This window comes from Meleagris gallopavo, chromosome 31 (genome assembly GCF_905368555.1).
Source record: "Meleagris gallopavo chromosome 31, MGAL_WU_HG_1.1, whole genome shotgun sequence".
Classification (NCBI taxonomy): domain Eukaryota; kingdom Metazoa; phylum Chordata; class Aves; order Galliformes; family Phasianidae; genus Meleagris; species Meleagris gallopavo.
This window is the reverse complement of record NC_139434.1, coordinates 2,472,652-2,491,610: the sequence shown is the minus strand read 5'-3', so window position 1 is coordinate 2,491,610 and position 18,959 is coordinate 2,472,652. Positions and strand designations below refer to the sequence as shown.

The 18,959-nt window shown below is 58.4% G+C and overlaps 1 protein-coding gene and 1 long non-coding RNA gene across 4 annotated transcripts; one reads left to right on the top strand and one right to left on the bottom strand.

Moving 5' to 3' along the window:
- Window positions 1-54: 54 nt before the first annotated feature.
- On the bottom strand, window positions 55-15,370 carry SP1 (Sp1 transcription factor). Of its 3 annotated transcripts, none has more exons than XM_085212462.1 (6): window positions 15,230-15,370; window positions 13,838-13,938; window positions 11,805-13,284; window positions 3,889-4,057; window positions 3,469-3,668; window positions 55-2,919 (listed from the first exon to the last, which is right to left on the bottom strand). In XM_085212462.1, exons 1-6 carry the CDS (start codon window positions 15,234-15,236, stop codon window positions 2,600-2,602), a joined length of 2,277 nt encoding a protein of 758 aa, XP_085068588.1. In that variant the 5' UTR covers window positions 15,237-15,370; the 3' UTR covers window positions 55-2,599. The 3 variants fall into 3 exon arrangements, with proteins under 3 accessions (XP_085068588.1, XP_085068589.1, XP_085068587.1); XM_085212463.1 differs by lacking the exon at window positions 15,230-15,370 and adding an exon at window positions 14,559-14,712; XM_085212461.1 differs by lacking the exon at window positions 15,230-15,370 and adding an exon at window positions 14,211-14,355.
- LOC146542463 (uncharacterized) lies at window positions 15,296-18,755 on the top strand. Its single transcript, XR_014880274.1, has 2 exons — window positions 15,296-15,429; window positions 17,451-18,755. It is a non-coding gene; the product is annotated as an uncharacterized LOC146542463 (long non-coding RNA).
- Window positions 18,756-18,959: the final 204 nt, after the last annotated feature.

Below are 18,959 nucleotides of genomic sequence, written 5' to 3'. Positions count from 1 at the left end.
CCCCAAAGTGCCCCCAAAAACCCCCAGGTGTCCCCATTGACGCTCCGCAGACGGTGCAGACAAAGCCAGCGACTTTATTACAAAAGAAGTCGTTCACCCCCATATTTTTTTTCTTTTTTTTTCCTCCTTTTTCTTTTTTCTTTTTTTTTTCTTTTTTTTTTTAAACAAAGGAGCCCCAAAAAAACTACAATTTGTCTACGTCCGTTTGTACAAAAAATAGCACTTCTGAAAAACGTCGGGGGGGGGCGGGGGCCGCCGGGTTCCAAACAGCCCAGCCATGGCAGAGGGCTGCAGTGCCAACGTGGGGGGGGTCATTTATTGCCAGCACGGCCACCCCCCCCCAACCCCCCCGCGGTGCTTAAAGCTCAGGGGGCAGCCCCCAAAACCCCCGTTTTTTCCCCCCAGATCATAACCCCGGCAGTATGGAAGCCTGGACGAGGTGGGGGGGGGGGGGAGGAGCTGAACTCTGCCCCCGTGTTCCCCCCCACCCCCCGGATCAAGGCACGTTTTGCTCCCCCTGTCGTCATAGGAGCTGTTTTTTTTTTGGGGGGGGGGGGGGGGTTGGGGTGCGCAGAGTGGGGCTGGGATCGGGCTGCCACAGAATTGAAATGGGGACAAATGAGTCCTGGTGCCCCCCCCCAACCCCCCTCCCCCCCCCAGTGCTGGAAGTGCCACAGCTCCGGGGTCATCGCCCCAAACCCCCCCCCCCCCAAACACAGCAGGGCAATGGACTCCCCCACCCCACACAGCTCCGCACCACCGGCCGCGTTTCCATAGGAAAATTAAGAAAATTAATCAATCAGCCCATTTAACAAAGGGATAATGGGGGGGGGATGGGGGGACAGGGGGGGACAGTGACACTGGGGTGGTGCCATGGGGGGACCCCAAAAACCTGACAGCAATGCCCATATAGGGCGTGGGGGGAGGGGGTTGGCACTTGGTTCCTTTTGGGGGGGGTCCTGGTGGCCTTGGTGCCCCCCCCGCAGCATTTGGGATTATTGAAGGTCATGGGAGGTGGGGGGGAACCGAATCAGCATTAAATTAACATCCCGCTTTCTTCCCAGTCCTTACAGCTTCCAGTATGGAGGGAGAGGAGACGGATGTGAGGCGCTGGGGGGGGCCGGGGGGGGTCGGAGGATTCATAGTGCTTCACAGATTATTAAAATACAAATGCTTAAAGTTTCCTATATAAAAATATACAAATGCAAAAATATATATCGAGAGAGAGAGAGCGGGGGGGGATGGGGGGGTATTTGGGGGGGGGCAGCTCCTCCCTCCCTGCAGGGCTCCATTTGTGACACACAGAAACCAAAAGGGGTTCGGTTCACAGCTGGGCTGCGTTCCTGTTTGGCCCCGGAGGGGGGGTCCGTAGGGGTCCGTAGGATGTGGGGCTCTGGGAGAGCACAGTGATGTGGGGTGGCCCCCCTCAAGAGGGAGGGATGGCGATGGGAGCCCCCCCCCAGCAGTGGGTTTGATCCTCATCCAGACCCAGGTTGGGAAACACCACCAAAAATCCCTCTGGAAATCAGAGGGGGGGGGTCTCAGTGTGGGTAACAGGGGGCCACGCAGCCCCCAAAGCCCCCACTGTGTGCAAATCTGGGCACAATGCAGCTCCGGGGGGCACTGAGCCCCACAGCACAGCTCTGGGGCTGCGGGGGGGGGGGGGCTGCATCGGGACCCCCCCACGACTCCTTCCTGCCCAGAGGAGGGAGAGGAGGGCAGATATTGTCCAGCAGCAGGAAGAGGAGGAGGGGGAGGAAGAGAGGAAGGGACTGCGCAGCCTTGGGGGGGGGAAATAGGGAGAAAATGGAGCCTTCCCAAAACACCCCCAATTTCTGACACCCATTTCTGCTGCCTGGTAGGGGAAAATCCCAGCAGTCCCACTGGGGGGGGGGCAGCAGGCAGGGGGGCTCAGAGCACAAAGCGGAGGGGAGGGGAAAGCAAAACGTCACCCAAATAATGACAAAGGAAGGAAAGACCCTAAAAGCAAAAGGAACCAAGGATGGGGGGGGGTTGGTTGGGTTTCTTTCTCCTCTCTGTGTCAAACAGCATCAAAAGCGACCGAAGGTCCGAACCGCCCCCGGGGTGGGCACTGAGATAAGGCAGCAAAGAGGAACCTCTCCTCTCTCCAACGAACACATTTTATATTTTTATATATATAATAATAATATAGAATCTTTTTTTTTTTTCCCCCTCTTTTTTTTTTTTTTTGGCCTGTTTTGTTTTTTTTCTTTTTTTTTTTTTTTTTTTTTTTTTCCTAAAAAGTATTTTCCAATGATAGCATACTTTTCTGCTTTCTGTTTTTCCTCTCACCAAGGCATGATGGCATCGAAGGCTGCAGCTCCGGAGGGGGGGGCGGGGGGGCGCGGGCGGATTTCAAGGATGGGAGGGTCTGCAGGGAGGGGAGGGGGGTAATAATAATAATAAAGTGAAGCCGAAATTAAAAATACAGACAAGCTCTGGCCTTTGCGTGACGCTGCAGCCCGCAGGTGCTGGGGGGGCCGCGGTGCCCCGGGCGGTGCAGCGCTGCGGCTGCCCCACGCTGGGGGGGATTCGGCTCCGTTCGCCCCGTTGCTGCCCCACTGCGACCCCCAGGCCCTCAGAAGCCGTTCCCGCTGATGTTGATGGACTGCAGGTCGGCCACCTGCATGACGTTGATGCCGCTGCCGGCCAGGCGGGCGATGCCGTCGGGGCAGATGGCTTCCATGGCCACCATGTTGGTGGCGATGAGGGCCGACGGCGTGGGTCCGCCGCTGCCTTCCGACGGAGCCCCCGTGTCCATGGGGACGGCGGAGACGTTCATGGCCACGCTGTTGGCCGCGCCGCCTTTCTTGTTCTGGTGGGTCTTGATGTGCTTGGAGAGGTGGTCGCTGCGCATGAAGCGTTTGGGGCACTCCGGGCAGGCGAATTTCTTCTCCCCTGGAAGAGAAGAGAGAGAGAATTGCAGAAGCGCAGCGTGGTTGGGTTGGAAGGGACTTAAAGGTTGTGGAATGATGGAGCGGGTTGGGTTGGAAGGGTCCTAAGACTGTAAAACCATAAAGGTCCCAGAGCCATGTCATGGTTGGGTTGGGAAGGTCCTGAAAGATCACAGAACTGAGGGATGGTTGGGTTGGGAAGGTCCTGAAAGATCACAGAACTGAGGGATGATTGGGTTGGAAAGGTCCTGAAAGATCACAGACCCATAGGATGGTTAGGTTGGAAGGGTCCTTAAAGATCATAGAACCAAGGAATGGTTGGGTTGGAAGGGACCTCAAAGATTATAGAATGGCTTGGATTGGGAGGGTTCTGAAAAATCATAGAAGGGCTTGAAGTTGGGTCCTTAAAGATCACAGAACAGTTCCCCACCCACTTTTTCTCCTTTTATTTCCCCTCTCCCCAACAGAAAGCCCAAAGGAGAGCTCCGAGCCCCCCGGATGGGCTCCCCAGCAGCACCGAGCCCCCCACACCGCCCCCCACCCCAGGCCTTACCCGTGTGCGTGCGCTTGTGCCTCTGCAGCTCATCGGAGCGGGTGAAGCGCTTCCCGCACAGCATCCACCCGCAGATGAAGGGCCGCTCCCCCGTGTGCCACCGCAGGTGGGCCCGCAGGTGGGAGGTTTTGCCGTACACCTTCCCGCAGCCCGGGATGTGGCAGATGTGCTGCTTTTTTTTACCTGGATCCCCAGAGCTCCTAGAAGAGCGTGAGGACGGGAGTTAGAACAGCCCCGACGGCGTGGAGGAAGCTGAAGAACGCGCTTTGTTCGCCGGCGTTTCCCCCATTCCCATCCCCACCCAACAAAAGGGTGACAGAGAGCCAGGTTCCATCCCTTGCCCATGAGATACATCCCAAAACGCAGCTCCGGCAGGGAAGCAGAGCCCGGCAGCAGCAGCTGCCCCGCACGCAGCCTTACCTCCCCTCGCTGTCCTTGCAGTAGGGACAGGTGCAGGCTTCCCTCCGCACCTTCCGGCCCTGCTGGGGCTGTGGGTCTGGGCTGGTCTCCCCTTCCTCCACCGCTGCGCTGTCGTCGCCCAGGCCGTCCCCGCTGGCACCGTGCAGCCCCAGCTGGGCGCCGTGCTCCCCTGGAAGGCAGAGCAGGGTTTGGGATGGGAGTCCACGAGGAGGAAAAGGGGACTGAGAGGTGTCCCCGTGCCCACCCCAACACTGACAGCCTGACCGAGCCCCGGGATGTGATTAATCCCGGCTTCCTCCCTCAGCTTTCCATGGTTTTCCATCCCTGGGAATCCCACCTCCAGCCCCCAGCAAAGCCGGTGCTCCGTGCCCACCAATGGTGTCCAGATCACAGCTCAGTGCTGCACTTCTCAGCAAAACCAGACCTCCAACGTCCCTCTCACCACCTGCCAACTATCTCAGCTATTTCTAGTGCAGAAAAGCAAAAAAATGTAAACCCAGCAGCACCGGGCGGCTCCAAACAGTGTCAGCGATAAGGAAAGCATCAACACACCACCGAGGGGAGTCCTGCCCTCCCCAGCAAGGCCTGCTGCTGGCATTTCCTCATTCCCACATTCACACCTCCAACAGTCGGGGCCGTTTTCTCTCTCCTCTCCCTGCCGACAGCTCCAAAAACGACCTTTTCTGGTTCTCTTCCCCTAGAAGTCCCTTTTTCCTCTCTGTTTCGGGGCTCAGTGGACCAGCCTGCCCCCCTAAGCATCTCTGCTTTAATCCCAACCCAGGAGCAAATCGGTAGAACAGATGCGATGCCTGGTGCCAAAACCCCCCAAAAAGGCAGCAATAAATAACACAGCCCGGAACACCACCGACTGGCAGAGAAGTTATCAGCTCCAGCTCCTGCTTAATTACTGCAATTACAAAAAGAGATGCACATATAAAGTTGAAAAATCATCTGGCACTGCAGGTGGGACGCATTCCCCCCCCTTCCTGGAGGAGCAATTCCCAATTATGAGCCATGGGGACGGCAGTGCTGAGCTCTCAAAGGCAGACAAACATAAACCATTCGTAACGGGGGGGTGAAGGGCGAGGAAGTTTTCAAGCCTATCAGTTTTCATTGCCGTTTTATTGCTCTGCAGCTTATGCTGTCATCTAATTGCTTCTCCAATAACCCCAGCTACACTTCACAAGTGTTTTATTTCCCTTCCAGCTCCGCTGCTTGATGGTTTTCATGCCGGAGAGCTGCGCCGGCAGGCTGAGTAATCTCTTTTCAGCAGCAATTAACATATGCTAATGGGGCTGATGGCAGATTTAGGGCTGGGACATTTCTACCGGATTGGGCCTCATCTTGTGGTGATCCCAGCCCCAAATTCACCTCTTCCTACCAACCTTCTGAGATAAGGAGGTTTGTAAGATGATGCCGAGGTGGGAAGAGAAACCTGGACAGGCAGAGAGGAACCTGATGAGGTTCAGCACAGCCAAGTGTGGGGTCCTGCACGTGGGGAGGAGCAAACACACATCAGTGCAGGTCAGGGGCTGAGCTGCTGGAGAGGAGCTCTGCAGAAAGGATCTGGGGGTCCTGGCAGCCAACAGGGCGACCGTGGCCCAGCAGTGTGCCCTGGTGGCCAGGAAGGCCGACGGTTCCCTGGGAGGCACTGCACAGAGGGTGGCCAGCAGGGTTAAAAGGGACACTGTGTCACTGATTCGCTCCCCATCACACAGGACTCACCCCCAACTCTGCTCCCCACCGCCTGCAGAAGTACCTCCAGCAAAGCAGCAACGTTTGCTTTAAGAATCTGGCTTTCCGTGCTCTGGGAGCAGGCAGCACAGTGAGCACCTCAGGTGGGATCACTGCGGGTTCTGTCAGCCTGGAATGTTTACTGGCTGCAGTCTGGGAGCAATTCTGCAGCCTGGAAGGAGCTTCCAACCCCAGAGGGCAGAGGGAAAATGACGGAGATGCTGTGGGAGAGGTTCTGGCTGTGCTCAGCAGCTCTGTTACCAGCAGGTGTCAGTGGTGCCTCAGGAAGATGAAAAATCACCAAACAGAGACTGGGGCAGCTTCCACGGATGTGACACAGTGAACACATCAGCTCTTGGCTTCCTCCTCCTGCACCACCAGCGTCCGGCAGGAGGAAGAGCTCCAGTCTCACCCTCTTCATCACACGAGGATGCTTAACGAGGCTCAAAACGAGCTGCTCTGCAGATTTCCACGGAAAGGGGAACAGAAAGAGCAGAACTGCTGCTGCTGTGGACGGAAGCAGAAGGGCTGCAATCAAGGAAACAAGCCCTGACTCACTCAGCCACTGCTGCTGTCGCTGCACGGAAGGATCCTCAGCAGGAGAGTGGAGCTCCATCCAGGTGTCACCCATCAGGTGAGGGCTGTGCCCACATCCTGCCCCCACAGCAGTGGGGCTGAGGGTTGGAGGATGGGCTGTCCAGAGCTGTGCACACCTCAGGCTGCTCCCCTCTGTCCCACGGCTGCAGCACACGACTTTCCTCTTTTTGCCATTTCCAAGAACTAGCAGAAGATCTTCGCAGCTTCCAATGAACCTTGGAGGGGCTGATGCCTGGGCTCCACGCAGAGACCCCCAAACCCTTCTGGCAGGGCTCCTCCATGCCGCAACCACGGGCTACAAAGGCTTTTTCCCCTAAAGGTGCTGCCCTGGTTGTACTCACGCCGCAACGGAGGGAGGCTGCTGGATGCAAACCAGGTCTTGCTGCTCAGTGCTGGGCACAAGGAGGGCAGCGAAATCTCTCCGAATTGCCACCAGGTTTGGAGATGCAGGCCAGGCCCTTTGGCAGCACCACTGCTGCACTCCCCACAACGTTCAGTAAATTCAGCACAAACCCTTCCCGGTGCCCCCCAGCTCTTACAACATATGTTTACAGGCTAAAAGCAGCACGGGAGGAACCGAGGTGGTTTTGTTTTTAAGCTTCCTAAGCCGACAGCTTGCAGCTCCCAGATTAGAGATTTCCCTGCTGCGTCTGCGCCGTCCTGAGAGGGGGGGGCTGCAGCAAACAGGACGGGAAGACAAACGAAGCCCCCCCCCAGAAAATACGCTGGGGAGGGGAGGATCCCACACGGGTACCTTGGAACTGCTTCAACCTTCCAACAGGCAAAAGCCCACGCAGCGCTTTGCAGGCTGCTGGCACGTCACACGGAGGGGAAAAAACCCAAGGCTTCCTTCTGGTAATCTGTGGCTCGCATCTAATTAAGGTATAAATAAATTACAGCAGGAGAAGACAGATCGTGTATGTGCACGCTTCATCCTTCACATCTCAGGCCGAGCCGAAGCCTCCAGAATATTGCAGCTTCAGAGGAGAACGTGGTGGAGAGAAACCAGCTGGATAGTTTACGTTTATTATCTGCACTAATATAGATCGCTTCTAAGACTAAAGCTTTTATGCTGCTGCCAAGTCCCTGGTCCACACTCAGGTCAACGGAGTCCTGAACAAACACACGGAGAGCAGAAACCGGGGGGATGCGCTGTGAGGGGATGGGCTGGGAGGTGGCACAGGGACCTCCTGGCCCTGCTCTGCCCGCTGCTCTGCCATTAAAAGCCCAAAGCTTTGGGCTCTGGGCTGGAGGCCGCACTGCAGACAAAGTGCTGCTTGTCTTCCAGCCGCTCAAAGCTCGGACCCGGCGGTTTTATTTAGCAAACTGAACCGAGGTGAGAAATGCTCTGCGGATGGGAGACGGGGCTGCTCAGAGCCACCCCGGGTGACCTCCAGAGGGGACAGGAGCGACGTTCATTCCCGGGAAGGAGCTGGAAAGAAACGGCTTCTTGTGCAAACAGCAGCACTGGCAGCCACAGCTGTGCTGAGGAGAGGAAGAAGGGAAAGAAATCGGCGCCGTGCAGCACGGAGCTTCAGCTTCCAGCAGAGCGCAGAGACAACAGGATGGCTTCAGGCACAAAACAAGGGCAGCAAAGCCCCAAACCCGACAGCACAGCGTGAGCCATGCACACAACACAGCACCAAACCTTCCCAGCGCCCAACAACGCTGCGCCTCGTCCCATTTCCTCCTCCTTGCCTTCATTCTTTCTCTATTTTTGGCAGCCTGAGAGCTCTGTCCGACCGCTGCTCTCCCAAATCACATCCCGGAGGATCACAGTGCGCTCACTGCACCAAGGAGCGCAGTGCGGGTCGCAACGCAGCCCCTCCGCTTTTATCTCATTTGATTTCCTCACTAATCTGCAAAATGAGTGGAAGCCATTGATGCCAATGAGCCAAGCTCTATCTCTGTAATAATTCTTCTGTGTTCTCTGAGTTACAGACAGGGGTGCAGGGAACACGCACTGCTCAGCTGCGTGCAGATTTGCAGTCAGGCTGCAGCACATTGAGTAACTGCCACTTCTTCTGCAGTTTAATGACTTGAAAAGCCACATTGTGAGCTCTGTGATCCCCTGCCATGGTTGGAAGTCTCCGTGCGTCACCATTAATCACACTTCCTTCGGAGAAGCACTAAATGTGCACTGAGCTGGCAGGTCTGCGCCCATCCGCCTCTGCCACCCGCAGTCATGCACAGGGACGTCACCTCCTGAGCTCACACTGTGACCCCCAGGCTGTGCCAGTTACTTTGGTCACACTGAAAACCATCCCTACACGTCTCCTCGGCCCTCTGCTCTCCATTGGGATTGCTGCAAGGCTGAGATCGTGCCTGCAGTGCTGGAAAGCTCTGCTGCTGCAACACCGACCCTGCGGCACAAACAGCTCCGACCGAACCACACCGGGCTGAGTGAAAGCCCTGCAGTGATGGGCAACGAGGGCCTGAGCACAGCCAGGAAGGCACAATGGGCAGAGAAAACCCCACACGTTCATGTACCCACAGATCCCAAAGCTGTGCTGCACTGCTGCCCTCTGCAAGGAGGACTGGTAACATCTCAGACCCAGCGTCCAAAATGCAGCTCTGAGCTGTGCAGGGGAGGGGAAGGCAGCGCTGAGCTGGGTGGGGAAACTTCAGCACAATCACAGTGTGCTGCTATGCACACCCAACCAGTCCGACCTGCACTGCTGCAAAGCATCCCAGTGGCCTCGAGGAGGAGGAGGAGGAGGAAGGGCAGAGCCGCCCGCAGTCCTCATGCTGTGCTTGCTGACAGCCGTGCTGGGAGGGCCCCACGTGCTGCCTTGCAGTCACACCACGCTTCACCCCGCAGAGCTGAAGGAGAGGGCAGCCAAGGAGCTGGGAGTATTTCGGGTCCGGCCCCGCGGAGTTCAGAGGAGGAAATTTCACAAAGTAATTATTTTCTGCAGTGATGTCATGGGTGGAGTGAAACAAACAATTACAGCGCGTGAAGGGGAGAGCCTGTCAGGGCCTGCTGGCCCGAGATCCATTCCAGATCTCCCCTCCCCTCCGCGGATGATGCCATGTGGATGTCTCATCAAGGCCACGCTACAAAGCTGCCCTTAAAAACAGAAAATGGAGACAATCGGGGCTTTGTGCCGACGGCAGACGCAAAGTCAGGGCGCACAGCTGGGGATGTGCTCAGCACGCGGGGCCCAAAGGGCTCCTGGCTGCACCGAGGATCTGTGGGGCTCCAATCGATGCCTTGATTTGACCACGAGCCTTCATCCAAGCGAGGGTCGGAGCCTGGGGGGGGCCTGAAGGCCGCAGGGATGTGATAAGTGGGTCCAGGGTGGATTCAGGCAGTGTGGATGCGGCTGGGGAGTGCTCACCGTGCTGGGGTCGGTCCCTCCGTGTCCCCCAGCAGTGCAGGGATGAGGCTCCCCACGAGCCTTGGATCTTTGCCCACCAGTGTGGACGTTCTGGCATCCTCAGCATGACCAGCATACCACAAAGGCAGCGTGACTGGCCCAAAAAAGAGCCCTCGGTGCCACTCTCCATGTGTGTCCACAGCTGGGGGGCCTTTCCCAGGGCAGAAAAATGAGCGCTCAGCTGTCTGCCACAAAGCTGGTGGGCTCCAGCACTGCCCCAGCACAGCCTACTGACCAGCAAACGCCAGAGCCAGGCAGTGCTCATCAACCAGGGCTGCACAGGGGCAGGGATGGATGTTTGTGGCTGAGCCAACACCAGAGCTGTGGGACACTGACGCCCCACTGCTCTCCTCGACAGATTGGTCAGAAGGCAGAAGCGAAACCACAGCATCACAAACTTCTCCAGAGCCCTGCTGGGCACAGCCATCACATCGCAGGGACACAGAACGTCCCCTCCTGGCACTGCAGTGACAATCAGTGACCACACTGAGCACAGGCAGCCGAGTGCTGAAACATCAGGAGCCCCCAAAACCTTATTTCTTCACCCCAGAGCTCCCTGTGCTCTGGGGAACGGTGGCACTGAGACACTGTGCAGGATTTGGGTAGAGGCTGAGCCGGTCCAGGGCCTGTTTGCCTGCATGCCACCCCATCACAGCCACAGAGCTCACCTCTGTGCTGCTAATTGGCAGCCATCAGCTAATTAATACAATCATGGCCTGAACTACAGCTGCGCAGCGCACTGGGAGCTGTGCTTTGATTTTAAAACCCTTTTTAGGCTGTTTTTTTTTTGCAGGAATCTCTCCTCTCTCTGCTCTGGGCTGCACACGACAGACGGACCCACAGCCACGTGGGAGCAGCAGCAGCAGGGCAGAAACCCTCCAGGACCTCACGCAGGCGGGTCGGCGCTGCTCAGCACCGAGCCCTGCGGCCTCAGGTCCCCACAAACCCTTTGAAACCCGAAGCCTGCCCCGTTTATCAACTTCACAACATCAAAGCATCGCCTCCATGTCGCATCCTCCCGGCTCCGAGGCAGCAAATGCGACAGGGCGTGCAAAGAGGCTGCAAAACGCGCTGCACAGTTGGGAAAAAAAAAGGAAACAAGAAGGGGAGGAGGTGGCGGAGGGGAGCTGGGGTGGGTGGGGAGCTGGGGGTGGTCTCGGGAGCGGTCCTCCCTCTGAGGGCAGAGCCAAGCAACAGACAGGAACCAGGATTCCCCCATGCGTTGGTGGTGGTTTTCCAACACTGCACGCACGCAGCATGACGCCACGGACCCCGGCCCTCCCCGAGCCCACAGTGCTCCCGTGAGGTTTGGGGCGATGGAGCTGTGGGGATGAGGCAGATCCTGACCGCACCGCTGCCTGCAATACCCCGGCGGATGCCTGCGAGCCGAGCTGCTGTAGCAACAGCCCAAAATACTGCTGCAAAACAACCGCGGGCGAACGGCCACGTCCTCTCGCGAGAAGGAAGCGAGTGGGGCTGCCTCTAAATCCAGCAGTGGCCCTTTTAGCTGCAGCCAGAACGTTACAAACAAGGAAAACGAGCAGTGAGCGACGAGCAGAGCTTCGTGCAGCAGTGATTCCTTCTCACACGTGGCAGTTTTGGGGCAGACGCTGGGAGCAGCTCAGGCTGCAATGGGAACACGGCGTCCCTTCAGCACAAACACACCCGGCGAGAGCTTCCGCTGCTGCAGCAGCTCCCCAGGGCTTTCTGGGCTGTTTGTTTTTCTGGAGGAGGGCGGGGGGGGGGGGGTTGCTGAAGACCTTTTGCTGCGTTTTTCTGCGTCCTACACACAGTCGTGGCTCTTCCTGCTCCCCCCTCCCCCCCCAGCACTGTGCCCTCCCCAGGAAGCTGCTCAGCCCCCCCAGCATTTGTGCTTCACCCTCAGCCAATTGCTCAGCCTTGCTCAGTGCCCCCCACCTCTCCTCCCTGTGCTCCATTCGCATCTGCTCAGCCAGCAGATAGCTCACCAGAGCCAGAACTCCCCAAAGCTGCTTTCGGTGTCACTTGGCCACCAGCAGAGGCTCACTGTTCCTCTCCAGGGCTGGCATGAGCACCAGGCTGCTTGCCAGCTGGATCCCACATCGACTACCCCCGGATCTGGCTCCAGCTCGGTGCCACCAACACATTGCCGGGCCCAGGCACCACAGTTTCACCTTTGACTTCCTCCACCTGGCTCAGGGAGGGGACCAAGCCCATCCCACTTACCGGTAGCGTTGGCGATGGCCAGCGGCAGCCCCGGCAGCTGGTGCACTTGGATCCCAGACGCTCCCAAGGCACTGAGGTTAATAGTCTGGAGGCCTGGCATAGAGGAGAGCTGGGCGGCGTTGACCGTCACCGTGCCGCTGGGGAGGGAGGCGATGGGGGTGAGCGTGGTGCTGGTGCTGCCCGTCTGTCCCAGTGACACTCCTTGCATGGGGGCCAAGGTGATTGTCTGCGCCTGGGGGTTCTGCACCTGCAGGTTCTGGAGCTGAATGGTCTGCCAGCTCACCTGCCCGTTCGGCCCCACTGTGGGTGTTCGGATGATGATGGGCCCGGAGTTGGGCACAGCCTGGAGCTGGAGGTTCTGCAAGGCATCCTGTGAGATGGCTTGAGTGGCAAAGGTCTGGCCGGAGAGCGGGGCGGTCTGCAGGGCTTGGATCGTTTGCCCCCCTTGGACTAACTGAGGCTGGATCAGGATCTGCTGCTGCTGCGACTGCTGGCTCTGATCCCCCTCTTTCTGCTGCCCCGGCTGCAAAGCCACCCCAGAGACCTGGCTCTGCAGGGAGTCCGTGCTGGGGGCCCTTTGGGGCGTCTGCACTTGGACATTTGTCCCCACTGTGGAACTGCTGGAAAAATTCATGATGCCCATGTTACTGGTGGTAGTGGTGGTGGAATAGCTGTTGGCGTTGGTAAAAAAAGAGCCGGAACTGGCGTGGGACGTGGCAATGTTGGACGAGCTGATGGCAGCACCTGAGGTGGTGGGCTGGGAGCTGCTGTCCGGGGAACCAGAGCCGCTCAGGGTGACGGTCTGAGAGGTGGGGGCCAGGCTGGCGGCCACGCTGTTGACGGGCAGCAAGGTGATGTTGCCATTGAGAGCCACGGGGACGTTGGCCACGTACTGGGTTTGCCCTGAGAGGGTGTTGTTGGCCAAGCCCACCCCCTGGATGGGGACGGCCTGCTGCAGCAGGTTGGGCATGGCGATGAGGTTGCCCGTCCCCGCTCGGCTCGTGATGATCTGCTGGTTCGTGCCGGGGATGATCTGGAGCTGCCCAGAGGCATCCTGCTGCACGTTGACTTGGGTGGGGGTGGTGGCAAACTGGAGCTGCTGCCCATCAATGGTCTGGAACTGGGGAATGACTTGGTATTGGATGTTGGGGATGACGCCCGGCAGGCCCGTGAGCACCTGCTGGTTCTGCAGGTTGGAGGCAGCCGTGACCACGTACGGCCCCGTGCTCACAGGGCGGCTTTTGGAGGGATCTCCGTTGCTGCCGTTGCTGCCCTGCTCCTTGGAGGGCGTCGGCGTGGTGGAGCCAGTGGAAATGATCTGCCAGCCGTTGGCCGACTGCGCGATCTGGGCAGCGGCGGCCGTCAGGTCCAACTCACCGCTGCCGCCTTGCTGGCCCTGGGAGCTGTTGGAATTCTCGTTGGGAGACTCAATCCTGCTGCAGGTGGCAGCCAGCAGAGCCAGCGGGGACGGCTGCGACTCCTGAGAGGGGAGAGGAGGAGTTAAGGGAGAGGGAGGCGGCCCTGTGGGCAGGCCGAAAATAAAAGGAGGAAAAAAAAAATTAAAAAAAAAAAAAAAAAAAAAAGGCAGGGAGGAGCGTACTTGGAAAAGATAAACACTCCTTCCTGAGAAAACCCACGCACAGCCGGAAAAATACAACTGCCAGACACAGGGCTGTCAGGCCGGGACAGATTGAACCCACAGAGAAAAACCCTCCGGGAAGGGAAGAAAGGGGAGGGAGGGAGGGCATGAGAAGGCCTTCCCTGTCCCGACGTAGTGAAATCTCCCTATAAAGCTGCAGGACAGCAGCTCCTGGGATGTGCACTCGCTCCTGGACGCCCCAACCAGGCACAGGGTGGTGGTGTCACCCTTTTGGGGTCGTGGTGATGATCCCTCGCGCTCTCTTCCTCTCCCCAGGGAAAGCAGGCTGCGCAACGCTCGGCTGAGCTGAGCAAACAGCCAGGCTGTGGACTTTGTGCCAGGACAAGCAGAGCCAGGAAGCTGTGACACGGAGCGTGCCAGGGGCTGCACTCACCTGGCCCTCCCCAGCCGGTGAGCTGCTGTCACTGCTGCCATCTCCTTCGCCCCTCTCGGGCGTTCCCTTCACCGCTGACATCTCCTCGGGACTCTCTGAATCTACATGGGCAGACAGAGGGGATTACAGACATTTCCAGGCAGTGGGGTGGAGCTGGGAGGAGAGCAGGGTGAGGAGGGCACGGAGCAGGGCGCCGAGGGGCAGCTGGCAGCAGGATGGGTGGGGGAGGCCCCGGCCCGGCTCCAGCGTCGCTTCTCCCCGCCCCCACGGGGACACTCCCTGCTCCCCCACCCCCCTCCTCCGCCCCGGGGCCTCCCCGTTCCCCTCCCCGCCGCCCCAGGAGCTCTGCCCAGCCTCGGCCCACCCCTCTCACCCTGCCCACGGGATTCCCCCAGGCAGATCCTCCCCCGGGCCCTAAGCGGGATCCCAATACCCACGGATCCGTGCTGTGATCTGCCCCCTCCCCCCTCGGCAAACCCCTCATCACATTCCAACCTCCGCATTTTTTTCTCCAAAGACCCCCCCCATCCCTCTCACCCCCGGCTCCCACAGCACCCTCTCTCCCCTCTCCGCCCTCCCCCCGTGAAAATCCCACTCCCCATACAACAACCCCCCACTGCTCCCCCCATTCCTCTTACAGCGTCGTCCTCCCCCCCCACCCTCCGCAGCCCCACAGCTCCCGACGCTCCCCCCCCCCCCCAACACTGCTGTCCCCCCTCACCTCACGGCTCCCGGTTTTCCACTCCTGCCTCACAATTTCCCCACATTTCAGCCCCAACAGCTCGCGATTTCCCCCCCCCAGTCCCATATCTCCCGCTGCCACCCCAGCCTCGCGTGTCCCCTCCCTCTCCACGACCCCAATGCTCCCCCATCACCGTGCCCCTCTCTCAGCCCCACATCTCCTGGCTGCCCCCTCCCCCCATCGTCCCTTCTCGTTCCCCCCCCCCGCCCCATAACTCCCTCTTTCCCCCCCCGCCTCGTGACTCCCTACGCTCCCCCAACGCCCCCCCCGCCCCATATCTCCCTGTTCTCCCCATCTGCCCCACGGCTCCCTGTATCCCCCCCGCCCACCATCCCCCCGTCCCCCAGCTCTCGGTTCGCCCCCCGGCCCCCCATCTCCCCACACCCCCCCGCCTGCCCTCCCAGCCCGGCCCCGCCGTTCCCCGCCGCCCGCCCCCGGGTCCCTCCCCCGAGGCCGATCCCCCTCCCCGGGTCCCTCCCCCGGCTCCAGGTCCCCCCGGCGCGGTGAGGCGAGGCCCGGCCCGGCCCGGCGGGGCCCGGCCCGGCGCTGGGCGGAGCCGCCTCTGGCCCCTCCGAGCGGGCGGGCGCCTCGCGCTCAGCGTTTCGCCCCTCTCCTCTCCCCCCCCGGGCCTCGGCGGGGCCCGGCCTTACCGCTCATGGTGGCCGGGGGCCGAGCCCGAGCGGCGGCGGGGCGGGGAGGAGGGGGCGGGCGCGCCCGGCGCGCTGAGGCGGCGGCCTAACCCCGCCGGTGACCGCCGAGGGGCTGCCGAGGGAGGGAGCCGCGCACCGCTGCCCCGGCCCCGCTGCCCGCCCCCGCCGCCTCCTCGCCCAATGGCAGCGCGTCGAGGGCGGTGAGTGGCGGGCGCTCCGGCCAACGGGGAGCGAGGGCGGGCCGCGGGAGGGGGGAGGGGGAGAGCGGGCACACCGCCCCCGCCGCCCCGCCCCGGGGGGGAGGGGGAGAGGGGAGCGCGGGGGCCAATCGGCGGCGGGGAGGGGGGGGCCGCCGGCCGCGCTGGCCAATCGGCGCCCGCGCGCGCTCGCAGGGAGACCCCGTATGGGAGCGGCCGCGGCGGCCTGCCCCGCGGCGAGATGGGCGTTGCGCGCAGCCAATAGCGCGGCGTCGCCGTGGGGGAGGCGGAGCGGAGGCGTGACGGACGGCTGGATTCGCCAATCGGCCGCGCGGGACGCGCCGCCAGGGACGGCGGATCGGTAAAATGACGGACGCGCGGACCAATCGCGGCTCGGAGGCGTCAGCCACGAAGGGGCTCTGCGCCAATGAGAGCGGCGCTCTGTCTCAAACTGTCCAATGGGCAACGCAGGGAGGCGGGGCGCGCCGCCGGGCTGCGCCCTTGGAGGGACGGCTCGGCGGCGCCGCGAAGGTGGCGGACCCGGCGCCATCTTGTTTCTGGCTCCGCCCCGGCGGGGTCCGCCGCCTCGCCGCAGCCCCTGAGCCCGCCACGACGCGGAGCGTATCGCGATAGTAGCGCTGTCCCCTCCGCAGCCCCGTCCTTCCGTCACCGCCCCTCCTGCCGCCATCTCGTAGCGTAGGCCTCGTCGCGACGCTGACACCGCAGGAGCTCTGTCACGGCAGCCAACCCTCCGCACTGTCACGATATGGCAGCGCAGCCCCCACAGCGCCTGCGACAAAGCCGGGCCGGGAGCCCTCGGTGTGTTGGGAGGATTGCAACTGGGAAAAAAAAAAGCCCTCATTCTAAATAATAATACAAAAATAATAATAATAAATAAATAAATTTTAAAAAACGGGTTTTTAAGCTACCAGGTCGTGTATGAAAGTAATTTAAAATGGAGTTTTATGGGAAAAAAAGGGCTTTTTTTTGGCGACAGGAGCTGTGGCATGAGCAAAGCGTCGGCCTGCAGGGAGGGAGGGCAGCTGCTGTTTGGGGTTTAACTGGAAAAAAAAACTCAATTTATTAAAAAAAAAATACAATAAAACGAGGTTTTAACCCCCCCGTTCTGGCGTTCCCCGCGATGTTCTCTTTGGCCTTTGGTTTTGGCGTTCCTGGCTGCGTTCTCTTTGGCCATTCCTCTTGGCCTTCTTTGCCACGTTCTCTTTGGCCTCAGTTTTGGCGTTCCCTTCCACGTTCGCTTTGGCCATTGCTCACGGCCTTCTTAGCCGCGTTCCCTTCGGCCTCTTGTTTTGGCATCCCTTACGGCGTTCTCTTTGGCCTTCGATTTTGGCCTTCTGTGCCGTGTTCTCTTTGACCATTTCCCTTGACCTTCTGCACTGGCCTTCCATGCAGCGTTCTTGTGAACACTGTCCTCCATTTTGGCCTCCTCTGCGTTGTTCTCTTTGGTCTCTGTTTTGGCGTTCTTTGAGGCCTTCTCTTAGGGCCTGACCTCTGACGAGACCTTTTCTTTGGTGCTCTCCATGCCTTTGCCACCCCTTTGCCTTAGATGTTGCCTTCCATTGTTCTGTCTATGCCTTTGCCCTCTGATTTGGTGTTCTCTTGGCTGTTCTCCTTGCCTTTTGCTCTTGCCTTTGCCTTGGCATTCCTAACAGTCACTCTGAGCATAATCCTAATATAGCTAACCCTAATACCTTCACCCTGACCCTAATGAGCTCTGAACCCCAAATGCAGTGCTAATTGTAAGCATGACTGTAGAGATAACTGTAGTAACTGTCCAAATTAACCCTGAACCTACCCTTCAATTGGGCACTAAACCCATCTGTAACCTTCTGTGTAATACTAATAAAAATCCTACAGCTTCCCCGTTAAATCCTCCTAACCCTAGTCTTACTCCATTTCTTGGAGTGGTGCTTGGCTTCCATGTTTTGTGGGGATGGTCTTAGGGCGAGCGTTGTTTGTGTCTGGGCGTTCCTCTTTCTAAAGCGTGTCTCTCTGTATTACAGGTGCAGATGCCTTCGACACTTCCAGTCGATGACTTCCCTCCTGGGACGCCATCAGCTTTCCAGGCCTCCCACGCTCACCACCAGCTCGGTTTCAGTTGAGCCGTTCCCCATATCCCCCAGTCCGTTCCCTTTCCATAGTCTTCCTTTCACTCTGCCACAAGCCCCTACCGCCGCCCAAGGTCGTCGCAGGCGACGTGTGGGAAGCGGCACTCGGTGTCATTATAGTTCATTCGAGTGGCCTCAGCCCAGCGATCCAACCCACCCACGCCCTTCCTTAGGGCCCTTCTACTCTCAGGCCAATCAACGTTTCCTTCTGATGTGACTTGTTTTCCTTCCCAGCCACTTTTAGACTCGTGCCCCTTTGTGTCCATTTTGAGAGTTGTGCTGATTTTAGCGTTTGCATACAATTTATTTCAACCAAATTGGCTGTAGCTTCACAATCAATTTATGTAAACCAAATTGGTTTTAGCTTTGCCTTGCTTACGGGGTTGGGTTAGCTTTGCTTTGTTTGTTTGTACCGCAGGGCTAACCCAACCCCGTAAGCAAGGCCTAAGGGCCGTCGGAGGCTATTTGTGTTCCTTCCCGGCCAGTCTGAGATTCGTGCCCTGTTGCGGCCATTTTGAGAGTTGTGCTGATTTCGGCGTGTGCATTCAACTTCTATCCACCAAATTGGCTTGAGCTTTGCAGTCATTTTGCATCTACTAAATTGACTTTGGCTTTGCATTCAATTTATTTTGACTAAATTGGCTGTAGTTTTCCATTCAATTAATCTAAACGAAATTGGTTTTAGCTTTGCCTTGCTTACGGGGTTGGGTTAGCTTTGCTTTGTTTGTTTGTACCGCAGGGCTAACCCAGCCCCGTAAGCAAGGCCCAAAGGCTGTTGGAGGTGATTTGGTTCCTTCCTGGCCAGTCTGAGACTCGTGCCTCTTTATGTCCAATATTAGAATTGCATTTCCTTTCTGATGGGCTGAGATCTGCATTGCTTTTGAGGTGGGTTACACTATACAATGTATGTGTAAACGTAATGTCATTAATGGGGTATGGAGGCTTGGTGATCCTTCCGTGGTTAGTCTGACACATGTAATCAGTGTCTTGCAACTGTATTGAATAAATATGTGCTGTGCCTGTAAAGTTCATCATGTATGGAATGTATGTATGCTATACATGAACTAAGTGTTGGAATTGTAACGAATCTGCGTACTCACATTCTGCTTGTAAATGTCCAATTGCTGTTAAAGTGTGCATATGCTTGTATGAGTGATATCTAGTGTAAATAATACTGTAATAAAAAACAACTTCTCTCAATTAATTCTGTGATGTCTCTGGCATTGTCACCATCAGGACTTGGAACACATAACAAGGTAGGTGTAAAAGGGTTAGGGTTAGGGTAGGGTTAGGGTTAGGGTTAAGATTTAGGGGTTAGGGTTAGGGTTAGGGTTTAGGGTTAGGGTTAGAGTTAGGGTTAGGGTTAAGGGTTAAGATTTAGGGGTTAGGGTTAGGGTTTAGGGT